Source organism: Buteo buteo, chromosome 23, assembly GCF_964188355.1.
Source record: "Buteo buteo chromosome 23, bButBut1.hap1.1, whole genome shotgun sequence".
Lineage (NCBI taxonomy): Eukaryota > Metazoa > Chordata > Aves > Accipitriformes > Accipitridae > Buteo > Buteo buteo.
In genome coordinates, this window is record NC_134193.1 from 4,749,714 (window position 1) to 4,773,073 (window position 23,360).

General features: G+C 58.1%; 1 protein-coding gene across 1 annotated transcript in view; it reads right to left on the bottom strand.

Annotated features, from left to right (window-relative positions):
• The window catches only part of GRM4 (glutamate metabotropic receptor 4), a 55,732-nt gene extending 36,227 nt beyond the window's left edge, over positions 1 to 19,505 (bottom strand). Inside the window, exons 1-2 of the mRNA XM_075055309.1 lie at positions 19,301 to 19,505; positions 10,016 to 10,798 (exon numbers count right to left, since the gene is read on the bottom strand). Coding sequence (XP_074911410.1) covers positions 10,016 to 10,534 — 519 coding nt within the window. The 5' untranslated portion in view covers positions 10,535 to 10,798; positions 19,301 to 19,505. The remainder of the gene's footprint in view (positions 1 to 10,015; positions 10,799 to 19,300) is intronic.
• Between the last annotated feature and the right edge of the window lie 3,855 nt (positions 19,506 to 23,360).

Here is a 23,360-nt window from a genome sequence, read left to right on the forward strand (position 1 = left end):
ATGCAGCGTGCCCATGCGACGCGGGCAAGTGGGCATGGAAAGCGGCGGTGCCCACATCAAAGGAAATTTGGGGGCAGGAATGCAACCCTGCCTTTCCAGAGGATCGTTTCCCAACGATTTTTTCTCTGCAAAGTGGTTTAGTTTAAACAGATCCCTGCGTCCTCAGCAGGGTGCTGCTGATGGAGGCTTCCCAGCTATTCCCCTGTGCCACTGTGCATCCCATCCATCCAAGCTCAGACGGCCGGGGCACATCTGGGTTTAATCCCCGGGCTGCCCATCCTGCTCGAACCCCTGCTGGAAAATAAAGCCTAGAAAATACCTGTTGATCTACAGGCTATGAACTGGAAGCTGTATTTTAATAAACAAATGGAAAGAGCTTTTCTCTCTTGGTCCTCTGCCTTGAATGGAAGTGAAAATAAAATACCAGTTCCCAAATGACTGTTTCATAGACGACTTCTGCCTTTTTCCCCCTCTGCCTTTTTGATCTCCTGGTCTACAATAGCCCAACTCTTGGCACTAGCTATTTTCTCAGATAAAAGACAAAAGTCCTTTTAGGTCCATAAAAGCAAAATGCAGGCAGGGAATTCAAGGTTCTTAGAAAGAAGGATGTGGTGGGGAGGGCGATCTGGAAACCTATCTATCCCAGCTGCATATTATTTGGGCACCGATGGTACCTTGCCTAGCTCATCTCCAGCCTGGGATAAATACTGCGGTGGTGGTGGGGAAATCAGTGGGACCTCCTTTGTACCATCAAGAGTGGGGAGTAACCCCAGGGCAAGGGTTAAAACCTCCTTCCTCCCTTTTTTTGAACTGAAAACCAGAGTCAGCATCATCCAGAAGCACCCCCAACCTGGAGAATTGTCCCTCAGGGTAAGAGAGCAGGCGGGAGCCGGGGTTGGGGGTGTCATCCTGCTCCCCCCGGACCCCTGGGTCAATGGACTGGTGTGATCGACCTCAAATGCACTGCAAAAGCACCTGGATTTTGCACCCATTTCATTAAAGCCAGCTTACAAACCGGTGCAGCATTTTCTCTACCAGCGGTGGACAGAATCCCTCCAGATTGGGAAGAATTAGGCAAAGGTGGTGATTTCAGCATGGCCCCAGCCAAGGGTTAAACCATCAATCTGAACATCAGCCTGAGCAGCCAGGAGGGAAGAAGCCAAAAAAAAAAAAAGGGGCCATTGTAGAGCCAGAGCCAGGCACACCGGTCGGGAGCATCCCCATAAAAAGGGGCTCCTGCACCAGCCCCACTGCTCCCAGCACCAGGCCCCCCCTACCAAATGGGGTCGGGAGCAGCTAATTCCCTAACCATAATTATTAATTTCATGCATATCTTATGCAAACCTCTGGTTCACTGACAAGATGGAATTGATTTAATTAGAATTTCCATCATCGAGCCATTTGGATGGCAGCTTTTAATTAGGGAGAGTGTAAAGCACCGCAGGGGCTGGAGGAATGGGGAGGCTGAGCAGGGCTGGTCAGACCTTGTCATCGGAACAGAGCGAGCTGCAGCCCCCGTCCCGTGGGATCAAGCCCAGTACCAAGACAGGATCCAGCCCTCAGCATCTCCTCAGAGAGCAATAAAGATCCCACACGCCACAGACCCTGGGCTGTTTACCAGGTCTCCGTGCCTCAGTTTCCCCAGCTGAGAATGGCGGGGGGACAACTGCTCCTACTGCACAGGGCAGGCAAATCACTTGGGGGTCACGATGCACCGACACGATGCGGAGCCGATAACAAATTCCTCCATTTCCAATCTCCGGTGCCACCAAAAGGCAGCCGCTCTGGGGTGACACACGACAGCCGTGCTCGAGGGGACACAGCTTGGGGCAGGGAGCAATGGACTCCCCGACCTGCCCGCTCCTTTGCCGCGACCTGTTAAACCAAGCGTGTAAATCAGGCAGCTCCGAGGCTGGGGCTGATGCTGGCTGGGCATGGGCTGCTCGATCCCCTTCAATAAATCTGGCTCTTGTCAAGAAATAAAACACCGGGAAGCGCAGCAGCTGCGGGAGGATCTCTCGGCCAGCCCTGGCACGGGCTTTTGCCAAAGGGAGACGGCTCATCCAGAGGTGCTGGCGGCAGATGTAAAACCAGCAACGAGAAAGAAAACTTTTTCTTAATTGCCCACGGACCCAGCTTCCCGCGCTGGGGAGGTGTAGGAGTCAATTATATGGAACTTAGTGACTGAACCTGAAAGTAGCTCACGGTCACAAGAGCATTCCAGACGCCTTTAGAAGGCCTTGAACAGAATAAACAAGACAAAAAAATAGAAAGATCCCAATTAGAAAAACACAGGTGCGCATTCCACGATAAAGGGAACTTGGCACAAACAACCTCAATTCGGCAGGTTATCTTGACCAATTAGACTGAGACAAGTTTCGCATGTTTTAGTTAGTATAACCAATTATATCTTATGTTTATGCGCGTGTACAGTGTTGATATAACCAATCATTAAGTGTAACTAGGTGCGTGGACAGCGCGTGAATAATGTGTGTAACCAATAGTAAAACAGCTAAGCGCATGTACGAATGTAACCAATGTATAAAATGATGTCTGATGCTCTAGTAAAGGGTCTTCAACTACGATCATATTGATCTGTCGTTGAGTCCGTGATTACGATCATCCGCAATTGGCGCCCGAACAGCGACCCTCAGATCAGCTCTTTACCGTCTCTACGAGAATTCCTAGTGCAACTGAACCGGCGAGGGAGCGGAGAAGCCGGCTGAACGATCCCTGCTGCCCCGGCAGGACGACATGAGCCTCAGCTGAGCTGGGAAGACGAGGAAGCGCGCGCAAGTGAATAGAAGGACGGAAACTCGCCCTGACCAGGTGAGCGGTCGGAGAGGAGATGGGGTTGGACAAAGAGCAAGAAGCGGTCCTGAAATTCCTTCAACATCTTCTCTCTAAGAGAGGACTGAAATGGGATAACTCCGTGATAAAGGGGTTGCTTTTATGGGCTTGGGAGAGAGAACTTATTCCGAGTATAAATGTCGCATTTGAAGTAGCGACTTGGGTTAATATAGGCAAGGCGCTGTGGGACGCTATTAGCAGCGGGGGAGATAAGACAAAGGAGGTAAACAAATACGCAATGCACTGGAAGGTAGTTCGAGATGTGCTGCAGGCAATGAGGGCGGAATGGCAGGCAGCCGCCCCTGTCTGCGCGGCGGTGACCCCTTCTGCTGCCTCCGTGTCTGCCACGTCACCCTATACCGCTGCAGTTAGGGAGACATTCTCTACACAGCTCTTTCTACCCCCCCGAACACCCATTTCTGCTAAGGCTGAGACGCCTGCACAAACACAGCCTTTGCCTACACCCAGCCAGGTCGCTGGCACTGAAAATATCCCCCCGCCTGTTACTCCGCAAAAAGCAGGGGAACTAGGGGGGGCCGCTTGTCGCCCGACAGACTCGGAGCCGACAGACTCGGAGGTGATTAATGCGGATAGGCAGATTGTAGAGGAGAAGGAACCATCATCATCAGATAGTACGGTGGAAGAGCTCCTAAGAGAGGTGGTGAACTGGTTACAAGAACTGACGGTACAGTTAAAAGAACCAGCAGTGAGGGGGAGATATTCATCCTCCCAGACAGAAGGGCCCTCCAGAAAGGGTGAGCCAAGAAGGCAAGAGAACAAAGATTTTGGCCGTATACCGGTCTCACTGTCCTTACCACCACCGCCCTTTAATCCATCCCTCCTCTCGAAGCCAAAGACGGTGGAACCATCCGCGCCCGCGGTAGACGCAGAGCCACCTGTAATAGCCGCTGCAGATGAGAGAGAGAGGCATTGGAGGGGAGTAATAAAAAGTGCCCTTGTGGAAGGGACTATGATTCAAGCATCCCCAGTTGTTATACAAAATAATGGACTGAAAAGATGGGAGGCGTTTGACTCGGAAGTCCTTGAGAAGTTAAAGACCACTGTGAGTCAATATGGAATCAAATCTACGTTAGCTCAACAATTGCTGCAATTCATCTTTTCTGCTGATACGCTGATCCCTCAAGATATTATGCAAATAGTATGGTTGGTTTTGGAACCCTCACAAGTGTCAGTGTTTTTGCGACATTGGGAGGTGCTCTGTGATCGGGAACAAGCAACTCCACGACAGCAAACAGATCCCTTATGGGGAGTAACCACGCAGATGTTGATGGGTACTGGACCCTTCACGGCAAGGAACGCCCAGGCACAATGTAGCACCGAGGTTCATCATCTATCACAGAATTTGGCGTATCAAGCTCTTATTACCTTACCAGACAAGATGCGAACCCATGCCTTTACTCAGGTGAAACAAGGGCCTAATGAACCTTTCGCACAATTTATTGATAGACTGCATAAGGCAATTTTTGATCACCCTGACATGGACGACACCATGAAAGAGAAAGTATTCAAAATGATCGCTTTCGATAATGCTAATGAGAAGACGCGCCAAGCATTGGGTAATTTGCCAAAAACTGCAGAGGTCTCTGACATGATAGAATACATGAATCAATCAGTGGAATCGCAGAAAGCAGCTTATGTTGCCGCAGCTGTGAAAGAAGCTATAAAGCTGTTTATTGATAAAGCCAGTAAGAAACCCTCGGTCAAGTGTTTTAATTGTGGCAAACTTGGACACATTAGGAGCCAATGTAGAGTTTCTACTAAAAAAAAGTGGTGCAACAATTATAAGAAAGATAACCATACCGCCCAAGAATGCGGGAAGAAGGGAAACTTTACACCGAGCGCGAAGGCCCCGAGTGCGACGACACAAACGCAAGGGGTTTGGGCTGCCAGCCCTCAGGCAGCCTCACAACCGCCAGATCCGCCACTGCAGGAACCTCCGGAGGGGACGTGGAAACCACAGTAGACATTACCTTGGTGGATGCGGGACTCCACTTGGTGGATAGCAACATAAAAGGACCATTAGGGATTGGGCTTAGTGCATTTTTAATAGGGCGATCTTCAACAACTCTAAAAGGAATTCTGGTAGTCCCAGGACTTATTGATGCAGATTATTGTGGGACTGTGAAAATTATGATTCATGTTTTAATCCCTCCTGTTTCTATTCCTAAAGGTACCAGAATAGCACAATTAGTTCCATTCAGGTCGTGTGTTCCGAACCCAGGTGAAGTACAACGTGGAGATGGTGGATTCGGCTCCACAGGGGAACCGCAGGTATATTTTGCCATGGACATAACAAAAGGTAAACCAGAAAAGGTAGTGCGATTGGAAGGGCCTGACGGAGTTGTCGTCAAGAAACCGATGACAATCGATACAGGAGCTGATGTTACGATTATTTCATGATATATTTGGCCTCCATCACGGCCATTGATCAATCCAAATTTTGGTATTGCAGGGATAGGGGGCACACAAGCCACCTTAGTAAGTCAGCTACCGATTACATTTGTGTTTCCCGACGGTGCGCACGTTATGACACGTCCGTATGTCACGACTACCCCAAAGGAATTGTTTGGCCTCATGGGCCGTGACTTATTGAGCCAAATGAAAGCAACATTAGTGACCCATTCTTTTTAGGAGCGCTCACTGAGGTGCAGCCAATAAAGGATAAGATAGCGCCGCGTGAAACGAGATATTGTACCAATCAGAGCATTGTATAAGGCGCGTGCATAAGCGCATAGGGTATATAACTGTGCTGAAAGTTGCAGTAAATTGGCTTCACTTGATCACATTGATCTGTGTGTGATGTCCCGTTATTGATCCTCCGCCGCAGGGAGGCAGCTCCAGCAGAAAATCCCGGCGCTGCCAGAGGGTGGTTGCATCCCTTCTCCCAAAAACCCAGCTCCCATCCCAGCCGAGAGCAAAGCACGGGGTGCAGAGAGCTGCAGATGCTGCCCTTCAGCACGCTCCTCACCAGACCTGCCATACGTCCTGCCTTCGGCCTCCCGCTCCTCCTCACCATGCCGTGCCGTGCCCAGGGACTGAGGGTGGAGCTGCCACGGCCAGGGCAGCCCGGGGGAGCCAGGCGGCTGCAATTTGTTTTAATAAACCCAGTGAAGAACAAGGAAATGAAGTGGCAGAAGCAGGTGATTAATCAGAGCGTCCCCCAGCCGATTTCCACCTTCTCGGCTTCATGAAGGTTATTTACCCACTAAGTGGGGAAGCGTGGTGCCGAAAGCAGCATCCCTCCCGTCCCACCATCCTCAAAGCCTCAGGGCATCCCCTGTAGCGGGGAGCAGACACAAGCCTGGGGGGGGCTCAGCACAGGGGGCCTGATCCAGCTCTGCAAGCCCCCCCACCAGCTGCAGCAACCCAGCCCCAGGCAGCAAAACCTCCCGTGCCTGCAGGTGCTGAGAACCCCCGGCTCCTGCCGCACACGCAACAGGCATCCGTTAGGTGAATTATTCATGCTGTACAACACCCCTGTGCTAAAAAGAGCTGCTGCACTCGCTGCCACAAAGAAAACAAGCACCTCAAAGTGTCCAGCATGTGTAGAGTCCATCCTCTGGCCAGGGATGCTCCTCATCCCAGCTGAGCACTTGAGCTTCATCATGTCCCAGGTCTTTCTGGATGGGGTTGAAAAATGCACCCCAGACCCTACGGCAGCTTTTCAGGGATCACGTTTGCAGGGGATGGCGCTGGTTCCTTTTACACCATCATCGCTGTGGTGGTTCAGGAGTAAGTGGGTAGAGCTGGGGATGGAAAGCTAGCAGAAAGGGGTGGGAAGGAGCTGGAGCATGCCAGAAAGCTCTCGCAGTGACGCCAGAGAGATGCTATCTCAAGGAGCCGAGACCGGAGATTTGGGGGAAGGTTTTTCTGCAGGCAGAGCTACGAGGAGAGATGAAACCAGCTTGGACAGAGGATGCCGCATCTGCAAGTTGTTCCACTGATGTACAGCTTTAATTAGACAGTGGCATCTAACGAAGGACACGTTAGTTATTTATGTGATTTATGTAGCGTGGGAGCAACAAAACCCCTGGCAGGGAGGGGCAAGGCTCGCCGCTGGTGGGGGAGGGCTGGTGGGCTGTGTGGGAGGGGAGCATGGGATGGGGCGAGGGACCACGGTGGGGGGGGGGACAGCATCATCCCAGGGCAGGACCGGCCACCTCCGCCATGCAAATGGTTGGAGGTAGAAAAGGGGCTGCTCCAAGCTCCTGGGGATAAACTGGGGGGGCTGCTGTGTCCCCCTCCCAGCGAAGGCTCCGCAGCACTTGCACGGTGGGATGCAGACCTGCTGCAACCCACCTACGGCCACTGGAACAGGGCGAAGGGAGCCGTCACTGAAATGCGGTCGGCAAAGGGAGGGGACGGCTCCTGCCTGGAATTTGACGGGCACACGGGTGCGAGCGCATACCCAGGCGCTGGGGCGGGCAGGGGGGAAGCTGTTTGCTCCTCGCTTTGTTGGACTTTCGAATCAATTTTGTGCCTGTGCTGCTCACTGGATGTGCTATAACACTCCCGGAGAACCACTTCAGCGATCTAAAAATCAAAGTACTTGAAGAGAACTTGACATGCCCCCGCGCTTCCCCCACCACCAGCTGCCCATGGGCAGAGGGCACCGAGCCCCATCCAGGGCAGATATCCCCAGCGCTCCCCCCAGCATCGGGAGCGGGACCCCCTGTTTCAGCTCCCAGCACCAGCATCCCCTTGCTGGGGGAACGCCGAGGGCTCCTGGCACGGGCGCTCAGGGGGAACGTGAGCAATACTCACCTCGTGGCACGATGCCACGGCAGGAGCCACAGCTCCGGCAAAGTGTCATTCCCAAGGGAATGGGGAAAGGCAACCGCCTGCGCAGCGGCGCCTGGGAAGGCAAACGCTTTGCTGAACCTCAGAGCGAAGTCACCCGCGCTTAAAGGTCAGCAGCGGCGTGAAATGGAAGTTGCCTTATTTTCATTTTAAGCATGTCCCTGTCATAAACCCACTATTTGAATAACAAAGACCGGTGGCAGCTCTCAGGTCGTAGCAGGGTGGGGGGGAGGGAAGAGCCCTCCCGAGCCCCCCCAAGCCCCCGCTGTTGCAGGAACCGCCGCAGGAATGTGAGACCCAACATTTCGCCGGAACGACATCCCTGTGCTGGGGACCACCGGGAGGGAGTGCACCCACTCTGCACCCACCCGCATGCACACCCCGTCACCCACACACGGGGATTCGCTGCTGTCTAGAAAGGGTTGAGCTTGTCCTGCATCGTCGCCTCCCAGGGATTTCGAGGTTTCCATCCTCTACCCGCCTCCTCACTGTAACATTGCGCTGAGATCAACTCTGGGTTTTAAAGCTGCTGGGGACAGCCAGGGCGTCAGACATGTCCTCACCAGGCCACCGGCAGCACCAGTGCCTGAGCTCAGTGACATCCTTCCTGCACAGGTCACAGCTGCTTTGCCCAAGGATCAAAATTGGAGGAGAAGGGGGAGAAAAAAAAAAAAAACCAACAACCTAGAAGGATGTAGGTACCCCCCACTCCTCCAACTGTCACTCTCCTGCCTCCTTTTCCACTGCCTGCCTCCCTCCTCCTCTCCGAGGCAAGCATTCAATCTTTTTTGTCTCGGCAAATAGCTTTTAAGTTCCTCCCGCTCCCTCTAATTTATATTATTTTAATTATTGAATAGCCCTCTCACTCATCGCCTGGAACATTAACACGTTTTAAAAAAAGGGACCCAGAAAAATCAAACTCCATCAGCGATCTGTTTTTTCCGTCTTCACTAACAGCTTCCAGCCCTCCCAAGAGGGCACCCGGCGCTCTCAGCACGCCGGGCTGGTGGAGGAAGAGGAGAGCGGGGAAAAGAGAAAAAGGAAAACGGCATCAGGCCTGCAGAACCGAGGGGGTTCGGGGTGCTGGGAGGGGAGGCAGAGCTGGGACCCCGCTCTGGGCGCAGCACAGGGCTCCCACCACTGCTGGGTGTGCGGAGTATTTACATTTCCCCCTGCCATTTGCTGCGGAGGGGGCTCTTGTTCAAACACTTTCTCTAGCCCAGGGACGTTGCTGCTGATAAATAAATGCACAGCGAGGGGGAAAGTAATTATAAACTCCTCGGCTTTCCTGCGACTGGCATGGAGAGCAGGAGGGAGAGCCAGCCCTCGTCCCACCGCAGCCCCGAGCGCCCTGTCCCCCCCCCTGCACACCCGGAGCTGGTGGCACAGGACAAGTGTCCCCAGCCTGGCCGATGTCCCCTGGGCTGGAGCACGGAGCGGTCACGGCCGTCCTCGCACCCCGTCGGCAATAGCTGCCTCCATCCCGGCGGCGAACGCAGAACCCTGTGGCTCCCCAGCCATTTGGCTCAAGTGTGACCTTCTATTTTGGGGGTATAACCCACACCCCCTTATTGAGCCATCCCCCATAACGGGTGTCAGGGTGGTCTATACTGAAATGCTCCCAACTATCAGCTGCTTGCAGGCAGGCCAGTCGAGAGAGTTAGTCTATAGGTGACAGCCACAGGCAGGGAGGTGACAGTCGTATCTTATATGATGGCAAAGGGTATCTTACACCCAGGGTGCTCAACAGGACGGCCAGGGTCCCCCCCAGGCTGACACTGCTCCCACAGACCGGCCGAGCCCCCTCAAGTAACAGCTGGGGAGAGGGGTGAGGGCTGCACCCCAGAAACCCTCGGGTTGCTCCCGGGGAGGCTGGACCCTCTCCAGCCTCAGAGGTTTTCAAGACCCACCACAACCAAACCCTGAACAACCCAGTCTGACCCCAGAGACAGCCCCGCTGGGCACGGGCAGTGGGCTGAGCCCCCAGGGTCCCCTTCCAGCCTAAGTTATCCCACCCCACACCCATCCTCAGCCCACCTCCCCACCCATCCCCTGCAAGGCAACCTCCCTCCCGCAGCCCCGCTGACGCCAGGAGCATCAGCATCCCCCCCTCGCCACGAAGCCGGGGGAGAAGAGATAAAAATCCTCCTGCTAAAATTGTCGTCACTGGAGGGGGATGGAGGAAGGGATCCCCGGGGACCTGGGGGAGGCAGGAGAAGGGTTTTAAAGACACTGGCTCCTGCCTACCCCCATCCGCGGAGGAAGAGGCCCGCGTGGAGAAACACTGCAAAAACACCCGCGGTGGTTTGGCCGAGCGGTTATTTTTACCCTCGCCAAGCCCTACCTTGAAGAGCCGCAGGATGTTGGCCACCATGATGGAGACGGAGCTGCCCGAGGCGCCGATGACGCCGACCACCCGCTCCGGTTTGGTGATGATGGGGGGACCGCCGTTGACGCAGCGCACCTCGGTGCTGTCCTTCTCGATGAGGGCTTGCACGAAGGTCAGCGACTGCTCCAGGGCGTGCGTGTCCCGCGAGCACGTGTCCAGGATGCGGGCGCCCAGGGTGATGTTGGGGAGCAGGTCGGGGTCATTGTTGATGCGGTCCAGAGCGAAGAGCATGGCCTCCAGGCGATGGATGCCCTTCTCCTTCTTCAGCTCCCCGCAGGCTTTGCCCTCCACGCCCCGGCCGTGCACGGGGAAGAGCCCCCCGAGCGTGATGTCCCCGTCGATGCGGATGGAGTTCATGTGCGGGTAGCCCTGGCCTTTGGGCTTGGCGGCACCCCCAGGCGCCCACCCCCAGCTCCAGGCACTCAGGAGGAGGCAGAAGGAGAGACGCTCCATGCAAAAATAACCCCCGCTCATCGCCAAAGCCGTGCTGGGGCAGAGCTCGCAGCCCGAAACCCGGCAGCGGTCAGGGAGCGAGGCTGGGGCGGGCGGGCGGCATGGCTCCCGGTGGGCTCCCGCTCATGGCACCGTCAGCGGCTCCCGCCGGTGATGCCGGCCCCCGGGGAGCAGCCGGCGGCCGGGCTGCAGGAGGGCACCGGGGTCTGCATGGCTACGCCGGGGAGAAGAGGCGGCGGCAGAGACGTGAGCCCAAGCAAAGCTTCGGGTCCTTCCTCCGGAGCCCTTTTGCGGGTGGGGGGAACAGGAGGGAGGGAGAGAGAGAGAGAAAATTAAGCAGGAGCATGAAGAGGCCATCAGCTATTCCAAGCTTTCATCAGAGAGCCCGGCAGAAATTAGCACTGGGGGTTATTGCAAAAAATAGATTTGGGATTCACTTGATTTTTGACTCACACCAGCAGCTTTGGCTCAGCCCCAACTGCATCTGAGCAGAGGCGCTGGTGCAGGGGCCCCTGGCTCGCTCTGCCCCAAGGTCGGTGGCCAGCTTGGGGCTGGAGGAGGCCCTGGGACCCCGTCCTATCCTGTCCCCTCTTCAGGGAGCTGCCAGGGTGGGACAGGACCCAAGACAGTGCTCAGAGCGGGGCAAACCCCACAGGCACCCATCACCCTGGTCCCTGCCTGCCCTAGAGCATCCCTCCTGCACCAGGGCACAGCCAGGCACGGGAGCCAAGCAGCCACCTTAAAGCTGATCTTGATTTAGACCCTGAGCTGAACTGGGGAGAAACCTGCTCTTTAAACAGCCCCTCCATCGAGTGGCAAATCCCCTCCTCTCCTGAGCATCCCCTGCTGTGCCCACCTGCCCCTTCCTTGTCCCCATCGATGGCCCTGCCAGACGCAACCTCCAATCTCCAGCAAAGCAGCTTGAGGCTGAAGATCTTCCCAAGCCTCCTCCCAGGTCTGCCAGGAGGGGGTCAGAGCCACGAGCCATCCCTCATCCCCTGCACCACCGAGCTCAAGCAAGGAGGAGCCGAAAGAGCTGAGAGCTGTTTCCCAATGGGCTTTTTAATCGCCTGCCACGAGTCCCCACGTCTCGAGCGCCGCACAGCAAACCGAGCAGGCTGGGAGATCCTCTGTGTCCTAAGCGAGAGCCGACACGGCCAGGCACTGCCGAAACCCAGCGTTATGGATTTGAATCGCTACCCTAAGCATTGCTGCTCCTGCCGCTCTTCCTTCAGGCCACTGATTTCTGAACCAGCAGCTGCTTCCTTGCAAGCATCCATTATTGACAGCTTCCAGCAGCAAATATCGACAGCACAGGGGGCTCGCCTGAGCCGCGGGGGGAGTTCGGCTTTCTGGCTGCCCCAGGCAATCAACCTGAGGGTCTGCTCAAATTAAAAGTGGCAAGGACAGTCAGCTGTGTGCTGAGAGCATCGGGCTGCAAAGGCCCTCGGACCCCAACGTGGGTGCCCAGGGGGGAGGAAGGAGGGAGTGAAGGGTCCCATGGGAAACCGGGAGCAAAACTGGGAGCAGTGCCTGGGCGATGCCCGCAGGCTGTGCCCACGGATACACGCTGCATCCCGACCCACATCCCAACGCCTCCCCAAGGGCCACGGGGCATCGGCAGCCCCGGCACCAAGCACGGCCCATGGGGAGCATTTTGGCAGCTCTCCCCTGAGAAGCAGCAATGGAAGAGCATCCCTGCCCTGCAGCACAGCGTGGGGAGGAGGCACCCGCGGGTCCCAATTAACCATTGAACAGCATGGGGTGGGTGAGACTTGGTTCTTTCACCAGGTGGAAAAAAACCACCAACTCTTGCCAACTGCTGCCTTGCCCCGCTGCCCCAGCACACCAATGCCCACACCGTATCTCAGAGGTGCTGGCTCCTCTGGAGTCAGCGCTGCAGCCAGCAGAGAGGGCTCAGCCCATCCCAGCCCCTCCATCCCAGTCCCACACCCTCCTGGGAGCCTCCCGCTCACAGCTTGGGGGGAGCCCGGGGGGGTCTCACCTCTCTCACCAGCCTCCCGCAACCCCTTGTGCCCTCACCTTGACTCTTTTGCTTTCACCACAGAGCCCCTCGAGTGGGCACAGGGTGCTGCCTTGGCTCCGAGATCGCTGCAGGACAGCCCTTCGTCCCCCTCCCCATGCCCTGGAGCTGCCCCTGCCCAAGCAGCACGGAACCCTGCCTCAGTTTCCCCTCTGGGGGAAGGCTCTCCCTTGCAGCCTGTCCTTGCTGTCTCCAAGCAGCCGCTGATGGATGCTGCGAGGGCAGCACATGATTAATGCAAGGCACCAAAAAGCAGAGGAGAGCCGAGCAGGCAAATGCATTCCCCGAGCAGGATGGGCTGCAACAGCGAGACCAAAGAAACAGCTTAAATTAATCTCAGCTCCAGCGCAGAGCCCAGCATCCCAGCCCACACCTGCCGGGCCAGATCCTCAGCCGGCCCCGAGGGGTGCTGCCAGCCAGAGCCTGCCATGCCGAGCCCCGTTACACCACGGAGAAGGTTCCCAGCTCCGCAGCCGCCCCAGCCAGGAAGGCCCTTGCCTCAACTCACCTCCATAAATTATGCACATCCCTGCCTGTCGGAGCCACTTGAAGGCCCATCTCCAAAGCATTTCTGACAGCCGGGGCTTTTAAGCAACCAGAATTACTCGGTGCTGAGCTCTTTGCTTCAAAAGGCAGGAGACTGGGAGTGCTGCCCTGCCGCCAAGAGAGCCCCTGCGAGCGCAGTCCCGCTCGGATGGGGATCAAGGATGGGGATCGACCCTCCTCGTCATCCCGTCTCCTTTGCAAGAATCATCCCATGCATCAGCAGCGGAGCAGGAGAAAGCGGCTCCTGCTACAGCCTGGAAGCGGGTCAGGCTGTGCCCGTGGTGAGGAAGCAGGTGATGGGGAGACCCAGAGATGCTCCAACACTGCAGCCCCCCCACGCCAGCTGAAATCAGGTCACTTCTTACATCCTACCCCAGGAGCCGCGACACTTCTGCCCATTGGAGAAGGTGCGATGGGTCACCACGTGGACCCGCTCCCAGGAAAATCCTCCGAGCTGGCAGTGCCCCCAGAGCCCACAGCCTCTCCCTTTCTTCTTTTAAGCTTTTTCCTCTCTGTTCTCTCCCCTTTGTGCCTCCTTTGATCATATAATCTGAACGAACTGAAGGTAAAAATATCACGGCAGGCAAGAAGAAAGCGCAAATAATGGGGAGGGGAGGGGAGTGGGGAGCTGGTTTGAATCCCTCACTGAATCGTTAGGGGAGATGCAGCCTGAATTACCCAATGAGCCTGTGCTGCAAACAGCCTGAGCGCTCGTCGGAAAGGGGCAGGAGACGAGCATCCCCTTCCCCCGTCACCCTCCACCTGCCTCAAGTGTCCCCATGGCCACACGCAAGCTGCTGCTCCCTACACAGCCCAAATCTTGGTCCCACCCGTGCCGGGGATGCACCCAGCCCATCCTTCCTCCAACGTGTGGGACCAGCCTCTTCATCTCCAGGGATCCCAGCTCCTGCAACTTCCCAAAGCAGCCCTTCCACCATAAGGCTGGTCCTGCACATCTGGAACGAGATGCACATCTGGAGGGAGACGCCTGCCTACAGCAGGTGCTCGTGGAGCAGGGAACAGCCTTACCCACATGCCACAGGCAGCAAGGGGACAGAGCCACCCTCCTGCCCCATCTGCACAGCTCCACGAGGGCAGCACAGCCCCGAGGAAAGAAATATTTGCAGATTTGCAACAAGTCAGGTGCAGGTACGCACCCCCACGGGTGGTAATAAATGGGGGTGGGATAAATGCACAGCACCAAAGGAAGGAGCAATGCTGCTTCCTCCCACTTCCCACAAGCACACCGTCGGTGAGGAACGAGCCTTTCCATCGCCCTCATCCCGACCATGCAACGGCCAGATCCACGATCTGGAAAGCAATGCAAGGACTAATCAAACCAAGCGCCAGACCGATCTATTGAGTGCCAGGAACTGCAGAAGCGGGTGCTGGGGCTGCTGCAACCCCGGGACAGGGAGAACCAAGGAGGCCACGGGCAGCGCTTGGCTCCCAGGCTGTGCCCCTGCCCTGCGGGTCCCCAGCACCCCAGGACACGGTGCCAGTCCTGCACGGTGGCATCCTGCCCCCCTCTAGCGGTGGCCATGCCACCGAGCCACCGGCATCGCCATCCACGAAGGCCCCTGGATGGGACAGAGCGAGGGTTCAGCTGGGCAGGAGAAATCAAATTTTTTATTAAAAATTCCCTTGTGCCACGCAGAGCTCCTGCTGCAAAACCAGCTCCAGTGCCCGGAGGATGGACCGTGTCCCGGAGGCAGGGACCGGCCATCCTGGGCTTCACCTCTGCAGCTCCTTCCCGCAGCTTCTTCCACGCATCCCTGCAAGAACCGTAGCAGCCGGGGCTGCACCGGCACCAGCAGAGCTGCAGCAAGACAGAATTCAGGCTCACAACGTCCTGCAGAGCTCAAAGGTCCTCACAGGCACTGGGATGCATCCCCGGCTCCATCACCACTGGGCACACGGCCCCGGAGCCAGGCAGCCTGTCCCGTGGTGGGGATTTGCACCCCAGGGCTTTGGAGCCAAGGCAAGCGCTTGCGGTCGCTGCCCGGGGCTGGTGCATCTCCAGGAGAGGCAGCTGGAGCCCCCTCACATGCATGGCATGGGTTTTGTTCGCAAAATTTCCCTTCCCCAGCTTGGTGCTGCCGCAGCCCCAGGACCAGACAGCCCAGAGGGAGCCCCAAATTGCACCGACCGATCCTGAGAGAGCGGTCGCCCAGCCTGACCCCCAGCCCTGGGGCCAGAGAAGACCCGGTGCATCGTGGCTGCACAGCACAGGGGGGCTCTTTGCTGGAGCCCCCCAGACCTGCCCCTCGACACAGGAATTTTGCAGCAATGAAAAATCTCCTTCAAGGGGGGAAATAAATAAATAAGGAAAGAAACGGCCCATTTCTCTCCCTCACTCCGCTCCCTGCAGGACTCCCAGTCAAAACCAAGTCATTTTACTGCCATTAGCTCCGTGGAGCCCATGCCGCTGCAGGCAGGCGAGTTCACGTCTCATGTGCCATCAACCCAAGTGCCGGCTAAGCACTAATCACCACGGCTTTATCATCGCCAGCAGCGGGCAAAGCCGAGAGGTGAGTTATTCGGATCCCAGCCAGGGCTTATCGCAGGGCGGGCTGAGCATCCCACCCCTCTCTGAGCAGACCCCGCTCCCATGGACCACAGAGCTCTGCCTGCAGCAGGACTGGGCTCCTTCAGCTTGCAGGACCTGTTGGCTCCCAGTTCAGAGCCAGAGCACTCACTGGTTTTGTGCTAAGCCCACCCGGTTGCATTGGGGCTTGTTAAACCAGGCAAAGGCTGAGCCGGTGACACGGTCCAGGAGATGCAGCCAAGAGCATGTGCCCAGCACTCACCTGCACAACCCCTTCCCCAGCTGCCAAGAAGCCGACCGCCTGTCAGCCCACCACCAAGGAGACCTCCCCAGCCCAGCCCCAGCACTGGGAGGGCTGTGCCGGCTTCTGCCACGCTGGCTGCCGTGAGCTCACTGGCATCTTTTTGAAAATCAAGGCCGTTTCTTTCCCCACCTGCTATTCCTTCGGCAAGCGGGGCCAGCCGGCAAGCAGCACAATATCCCAATTAGCACACACTCGCTCTTCCCCACTTGCAAGCGATTACAGGGAACTTCACTTTGGCTCCTGGTTTTTTTAATTGCGAAAGCTCCGTGAAGTACAGCAGAATTTAGACACGGAGGGAGGGGATGCCAGGTTAAGTTCTCTCTCGACAGGCAAAACCTTAAGTATTCAGGTCAAGTACCCCAGCATTTGCTTGGAGGAAAAGCAAAGCCACAGCTCAGCAGGCAGCAGCGAGCAGACACCCCAGATTTTACCATCAAAACCCACCCGACGCACCCCAAGACACAGCCCACCCCCCCAGCAATCCCTCAACTGATGCACGAACTGATATCGCAAGGCTTGCATAAGCCCAAGCCCATAGCCAGGCTGCCGACTTGACCTCTCTGCAACCGGATCCGGCCAGCACCCGGCTCAGAGCCCCGCAGGGAGAAAAGCCAGGTATCACCACCCTCCTCGCTGCCCCAGAGCATCCCCTGAAAGATGCTGAAGTCCAAAGTAAAATGCTCCCACTGGGCACGGATCAGACCCAGGGAATATTTATCACACTATATATATATATATATATATATATATATATCTCTATCTCCTTAACTGCAGGCAAGCTCTTTCCTTCCCCCTCCCTCCCCACTGCTAAGCGGGCCAGGGCTAATCCTTCACTTTGAAGGATCAGATAGCGCAGCAAGGGGAAGGCGAGCAGGATCCGGCTGCGGAGCAAGCGGAGATCACAGCAGCTCACCTTGCGGGAGGCGGTGCGGGGTCTCTGCCAGCAGCCAACGTGCACAGAGCTCCAGCCGGGAGAGGCCGGAGGGAGGGAAGGAGCTGGCGCTCATCCCCGCTCCTGCCACGTGCAGCGAAATCCCGCAATTAATTTTTGATCACCTTCTGCAAATTGGGATGGCGCTGGCTCGGAGCAAGAGTGCAGCCTGACTGCCAGTCCCCAGCGGTGCCTGTGACACTGCCCAGCGTTTCTGCTCCCCATCATACCTACACCCTGAGACCGCAATCTGGCAGCACGAGCCCCTGCCCGTACCCAGCCTGGGAAAACCCCGGCGGGGACAGAGACCCCCGTCCTGAGCCGGGCTTCGTGCAGGACCATCCACAGCACAGAGGCGCAGGCAACCAGACCACCCCACAGAGGAAACCCTTCCATTAGATGTAGAGCCCGAGAGGAAGAGATGGTGCCCGCAGTGGGCGCAAAGCCGGGGAGGGCGGCGGGAGCGGGTTCGCATTTGTTATAATTAGGACCTGCCACATCTTCAAGCCGTTGCCTTTCTGGGAAGAGCTGGAAGGGGGTGGCTGAGCTGACAAATCCATCCTCCTCCTGCCTGATGCCAAAGTTGAAGCACGTGACACTCTTTTTTGGGGAGCCAGCAGGCTCCTCCGCAGGGCGATGCTGGCCTCCGGGATGCGGGGCCAGGCCAAGGCTGCACCCGAGCTTCGGTTCCCACTGTAAAATCCCCTTGAAGCTCCCGCTCTGCTGCCCCGACAGCCCGGGTTGCAGCTCAGCACCATCAGCCCAGCACCTGCTGCCCTCCCCAAAATGGGTTTGCCTGTGCCCCCCCAGCCTGGGGCAGCTGGACCCTGCTGCTGCCTGAGGGGACCCACCACCCTGACAAAAATAGCCCACCCTCGCCGCAGCCCCCACTGCTGCATCCCCCCAGCTCGGCTAGGCTGGCCAAAAGCAGCCAGGATCTCGGCACATCCCTTCGGACCGCGGCTCTCAGCACAGAGGCGGCAGGTCACAGGGAGGAGGGTCTTGCCCTGACTCTCCCCCCAGCCAGAGTCATGCCCAGCATGTTCCCCCGTACCCCCCACCCGCTGCCCTGGTACAGATAAAGCCCGGCTTACAGGGAGCAAAGGGAGGGAAGGAAATGAGCTTTTTCTTTTGGCACTTCTTTTGGCATTTTCCTGAGCTCCTCGCTGCATTCAACAGATCGGCTCAGTTCCCTCCCTTCCCCAGGCCCTGCCTCGGGCGAGCGGCCAGTGTCGGTGAGCTCCTCCGGTCACCCCAGCCCACCCCAGCCCCACTTCGTGCCATCCCCCCCGTCAAGCCCCGAGCCACAGGTCACCCGGCGCAGCGATGGCAATGACTCACTCCGCAGCCTCTCCGTCGCAGCCGCCGCTGAAGGCAGTGGGCATCCCCCCCTCCCAAACCTGAAGCAGCCCACAGAAAAATAACCTGGCTGGCAGAGCACGGCAAACTCATCACACCAGGAGGAGGAAGAGGAGGGCGGTGGGGCTGCGTCCAGGCAGGTGGTGGGAGAGTTCTCTGGGTTTTTTCTCCCCCCACGGCTGCCAACTTCCCCAGCGGCTCCTGAAGCCACGCAGATCCGCTCTCCCAAAAAGCACCGAGGAGCGGGAGAGAGCGCTCCGGAGAAGAAAACAAACCTGGGAGCGTGTGCCTGCAGACAGAGACGGGGCTCCCTGCCCCAAACCGGGGATACCTCCGGGGGGTCGTTCCAGCTCCGGGGAAGGGTCCTACCCCCCCCCAAAGCCCCTCCAAGCTCAAAGGGGCAGCTTCTTCTCCGCTGACCTGGGCAGAGCACCGACTCTTTCCCCCCCTGCCCTGCCCTGCGGCGGGCTCTGCGGGCCCTGCCCGCTGCGGCGAGGCGAGGGCAACCACCCGCCTGCGGCTTGGCCACAGCCACCAGCCCTTGCCCACTACCTCCTGCCCCAAACCCCTTCCCACCCCCCTCCAGCCAGACGAGTCCCCCAGCTCCCTTCCCGCAGCCCACTCCGGAGTGATGGGCACCTCTGGGGACAAAGGTGGTAGGTTTGGGGGATTGGGGTAGGGGGGGTTCCCCCCCCCCCCCCACGGTGGGGTGCAGCGGAGAGCCGCAGCCCCACAACTATGAATAATGCAACGAGTGGGAGAAGGGGGAGGTGGGGGGCAGCCGGGGAGGGGGGGGAGAGACAGGCTGGGGCTCCGGGAGGGGGGGGGCTCCCTGCTGCAGCCCCCGCTGTCGCAGCCCCCCCCCAAAAAAAAAAAAAAAAAAAAAAAGAAGGAAAGGCAGAAAAATTGCTGGAGCGTGGCATGGGGGGGGTAGAGCAGCGGGGCTGCAGGGAGGAGGAGAGGGCACCGCAGCCCCTCAGGGAAGGTTTGGGGGGACCGGGCGTCCCGGGGATGCTCCGCACCCCCCCACCCCCCCGCGCTCGCCCCGCACTTACCCGCGGGCAGCGCGAAGTTGGCGACGCCGCCGACCCCGTCTCCGCCCGCGGCCGCTGCCCGGTACCGCGATCCGGCTCCGGCTCCGGCCCCGGCGGGGCTCGGGCACGCCGGGGGGGCCCTGCGGCATGCGGCGGGGGCAACCCACGGTCCGTGTGTGTCCCCCCCCCCCCAAGCCCCGGCCCCGGCCCGGGGAGCCGAGCGAGCCGCAGCCGGGCGGGACCCGCCGCGCTCCGCAGCCGCGATGAGGAGGAGGAGGAGGAGGAGGAGGAGGAAGAGGAGGAGGAGGGGGAGGAGGAGGAGGGTCGGGGCCGGGGAAGTTTTGCATGAAGAGGCGCTGGGAAGCCCGCCGCCGGCTTTGCCAGCCTTTTAAAGCACTAGCGCATCGCGGCGGGGAGGCGGCGGGGGGACCCCCGCACCCGGCTGCCCCCCGGCTCCCGGTGCCGGAGAGGATGGTGAGGGGGATTCACTGCAGCCCCCCAAGTCCCCTCCGCCGAGCAGCGCCGGGCACGAAGGGCTGCAAAAGCCCCGGCTGGCAGGAAAGGCGAGGGACCCGGCCCCCCTGATGCCCCGCTGTCCCCAGCACCTCTCCCCTCCTGGTCTTTGCATCGAGCCCCGTTTCACTGGTACTTGTCCTTCTACCCTTGCCCATCGCCTTCATCGCGGCCATGAGCACAGTAGCAGGACTGACGGGAGTCCAGGCCTCCAGACCCCGCGGTGTTAAAGAGCTTCCCACAGGTCACATCCTCTAATTTCAGGATTTTCCCAAAGCGGAGGCCCACGACAGCTCCCATGGGTGCAAACACACCAGCCTTTGCCAAGCCCTACAAGGAACACAGTGCATGGCGGGGGCACAGGAAGGGTCCCCCACACCAGGCTGCTGAGAGGCTTCGGCTCACACTGCGTGCACCAACAGCCATCCCCAAATTTCCCCTCCCTATGGTGGGAGCAGCTCCACGGGGCAGTGACAAGGGAGGAAGCTCTCACCAGAGCCACACGGGCCCAAACCATTGCCCTTCTCTTCAGTTTCCCACAAAATGATGCCAACACACCGCTCCGCACACGTGCCCGCGGCTGGTGCATCGCCTCCTTTCGCTATCAAACCACCACCGGGCCCCGGCAGCTCCGAGGAGCCCGTCGTGGTGTGTCAATTCATTAATCCAGAGAAAACACAGCCCCCTAGTAATGGCCATTGACACATTAACTGCTCCGATCCATCATGGTAATGACTGCGAGATAATCAGTCACCGGAGCGATTAGGGAGTACACCTGCCGGCACGCTGGGGATGCGAGAGCACCCAGCCCACGTGGGGACCCCCGTCCCTGCACATGAAGGGGGGGTCTGGCTGTGGGGAGGGCTCCCTGCAGCTCCACCTGCTCCTCTGAGCACCAAAAAGCAAAGCGCAGCCCTTCCAACACGCATTTCCAGTCTCATCTTCCCTAAGGGTTGATTTGTGTTGCTTGCTTGGAATAGCAAATTACCAGCCCTGCTGCAGGGTCAGCCAGGTCCCAGGCAGGAAGGGTGCTGCTGCCAAAGGCTCGGTGCTGGCGATCGCACCCCTGGCACCCAGATCCTGTTTAGGAGGCTGGAGGTGAGCCGGTTTTCCAGAAGAACTCAGGACCGCCCAGCTCCCAGCTCAATGCTCTGGCCGGGCTTTTGAAGGAGCTACGTGCTCTCCAGCGAGATGTGCTCGCCTGAAAAGCTGGCCAGCTGCCCTCCTGCCATTAAAATAAGTGGCGATATTCCCATGGATTCGGATGCTCACGGGATCATGCCCAGAGCGCTGTCTCCTGCAGAGAGACCAGGCTGTTGCAGTGATTTCGTTGACAGCGAGAGCCGGAGCGGTTCTCATTGTTATTCTGCTCTGGTGCAGGGGAGGGCAGCTCCGGGAGGGGGACAGCCCCATCCAGCCCCCCCATGCGCACACACACACGGTGTGCAACCCTCATCCATGCCAGCACCCATGCCTGGAATTGAAGCAAAAGGATCTCTGCGCTGTGGCTGATGGGGAGGGGACACAAGGATGGATAATGGTGACAACCCAACTCTTAACTGCGATCTGCCCCATCAGGGGCAACCCCCTGTCCCCGAGCAGGGCTCCAGGGCAGTGGCTTTCACCCAGTATCTGCCTGTCTTGGGGGTCCATGACTTATTTCCAAAAGACTCTCAGGGGGGCAAGGACTCACCCAGGCCCTTCTGCACAGGGAGCAGAGCTGCCGGTGGGGGGGTCCGAATATTGAGGAGCCATGTTGTCCCCACCATGGCAGCTGAAATACTGCAATGGGGTTGGGAGACCCCCCTGGGACCCAACCGAGGACCCACATCTGGGATCACCTGATGACCCAAGGGGACTATTTGGACTGGCATGATGGAGGGCAGAGAGTCATGGGCAGAAGGGGGGGTCTGCACCCATTGGTGCCCAGGGCTGCCAAGCCCCTGGGAAGAGAAGAGCCCCCCCACCTGCCCCAAGCCCCAAAAAGCCTCAGAGCGCACCAGAAGCACCAGCCAGTTCCCCAAGCTCATGGGTCACCCACAAGCCAGGGCTGAGGGGGCTCCAGCCACCGTGGAATAAGCCAGGCACAAATCCCTTCACCAAAAGCAGCTCTCAGAGGCACCCTGAGGTCAAGCCCTCAGCTCCCACGGGATTTTCAAGACACATGCTCTGCCTTCAAGGGGAAACAAGGGCATCCCGCTCACAGCCTGGGGTCTCGCAGCACTGGGGCAGGGCTGTGCCCCTAGGCACGAGGACACCGGGCCAGCCTGCTCTGCTTTGCCCAGGTCCTGAAGAATTGCTGGGGGAAGGCATCTGGGCTAAATTATGCAAAGTTTGAGCTGAAGCCATCACCTGAATTGCTCCAGCAACCTGCTCACCCAGGGATGCTTGGTGCTCACTCCTCCCCTAGCTCAGATGGAAAATAATCATCATCCGAGGTCCCCAAGACTGGGTGGGGGGTTGAGTCCCAGGGATTTGGGGGATACTTTTGCCACCGTGGCTGCAGCTGGTGGTGTCTCTCTTCTTTTCCCCGAGCCTCACAGACCGCACTTCTCCCCTTCTCACACACCTCTCCCTGCCATCAGCCAGAAGCCAAAATACCATCAGCACTCATGTCACCCTCGAGAACATGGAAACACAATTAACATTGGGAAACCAGGCTCAGGCCAATGCTGCCGAGCTTCCCCTGGCATGACAGAAAAGACCATGCCGTGGCAGCTGAGCAGGACAGGTAGGAGGGCACAGGGACGGGTGGGAGATGCCCCAGCGATACCAGGGAAGAAGCCCGTGCATGAGGTTACCCTGAGAGCAATTCAGCGAATCCCACAAAGGTAGCTGCTGCTGCGGCCAGGGTTCTTCCTCGGGACGTGGGTCAAAAGATGATCAAATACTCCAGGGGAGTTTGATGCCATCAGCAAATGGATGCAGTACTGTCCTCCGCAGGATCAATACGGCTTCATCAGGCTCAAAACAAGAGGAACTGAACAAGCCACTGCTCTCCCATCCCAGAGGCAGGGTTGGAGGGGTACACCCCAAGCCAATTCCCAGCTCCATGTTCATGCCCATCCAGGGCTTGCAGGGTCCTCCAGCATCTCCAGGGCCACCACAGCCTTTCGCTGAACCTCCAAGGCTTGCAGACACCCCAGGCAGGAGGCTCTGGCATTTCCCAAGCCTGCTCAGCCCACGGCTGTCTCCCAGACAGGCACAGCTCCGGCCGCGTAGCATCCAGCATCCCACTGCCCTGGCCCCCATCCAGCAAGGAAGGTCACCGCATCCACTGCTAAAGCCACCAAGCACCTCCAGGGAGACATGCTGCTTGCAATTTTTTTTTTTTTTTTTTTTTTTTTTTTTTTTTTTCTAATATAGGAAAACATGAAACCGCATCTTAGGGACTGGACTTCCCAGCTCAGCTCTGCAAAAGGGCTTTGAATAATTTATGGCCAAGACACCACCTCCTCCTTCCTCTTCACAGGTCACTCCCGTCAAAGAGATGGAGGCTCAGGAATCACACACAGTCCTTTTTATGTGTGGGTTGCGTTGCCAGCGCCTGCAATTGCCTTGGGTGTGG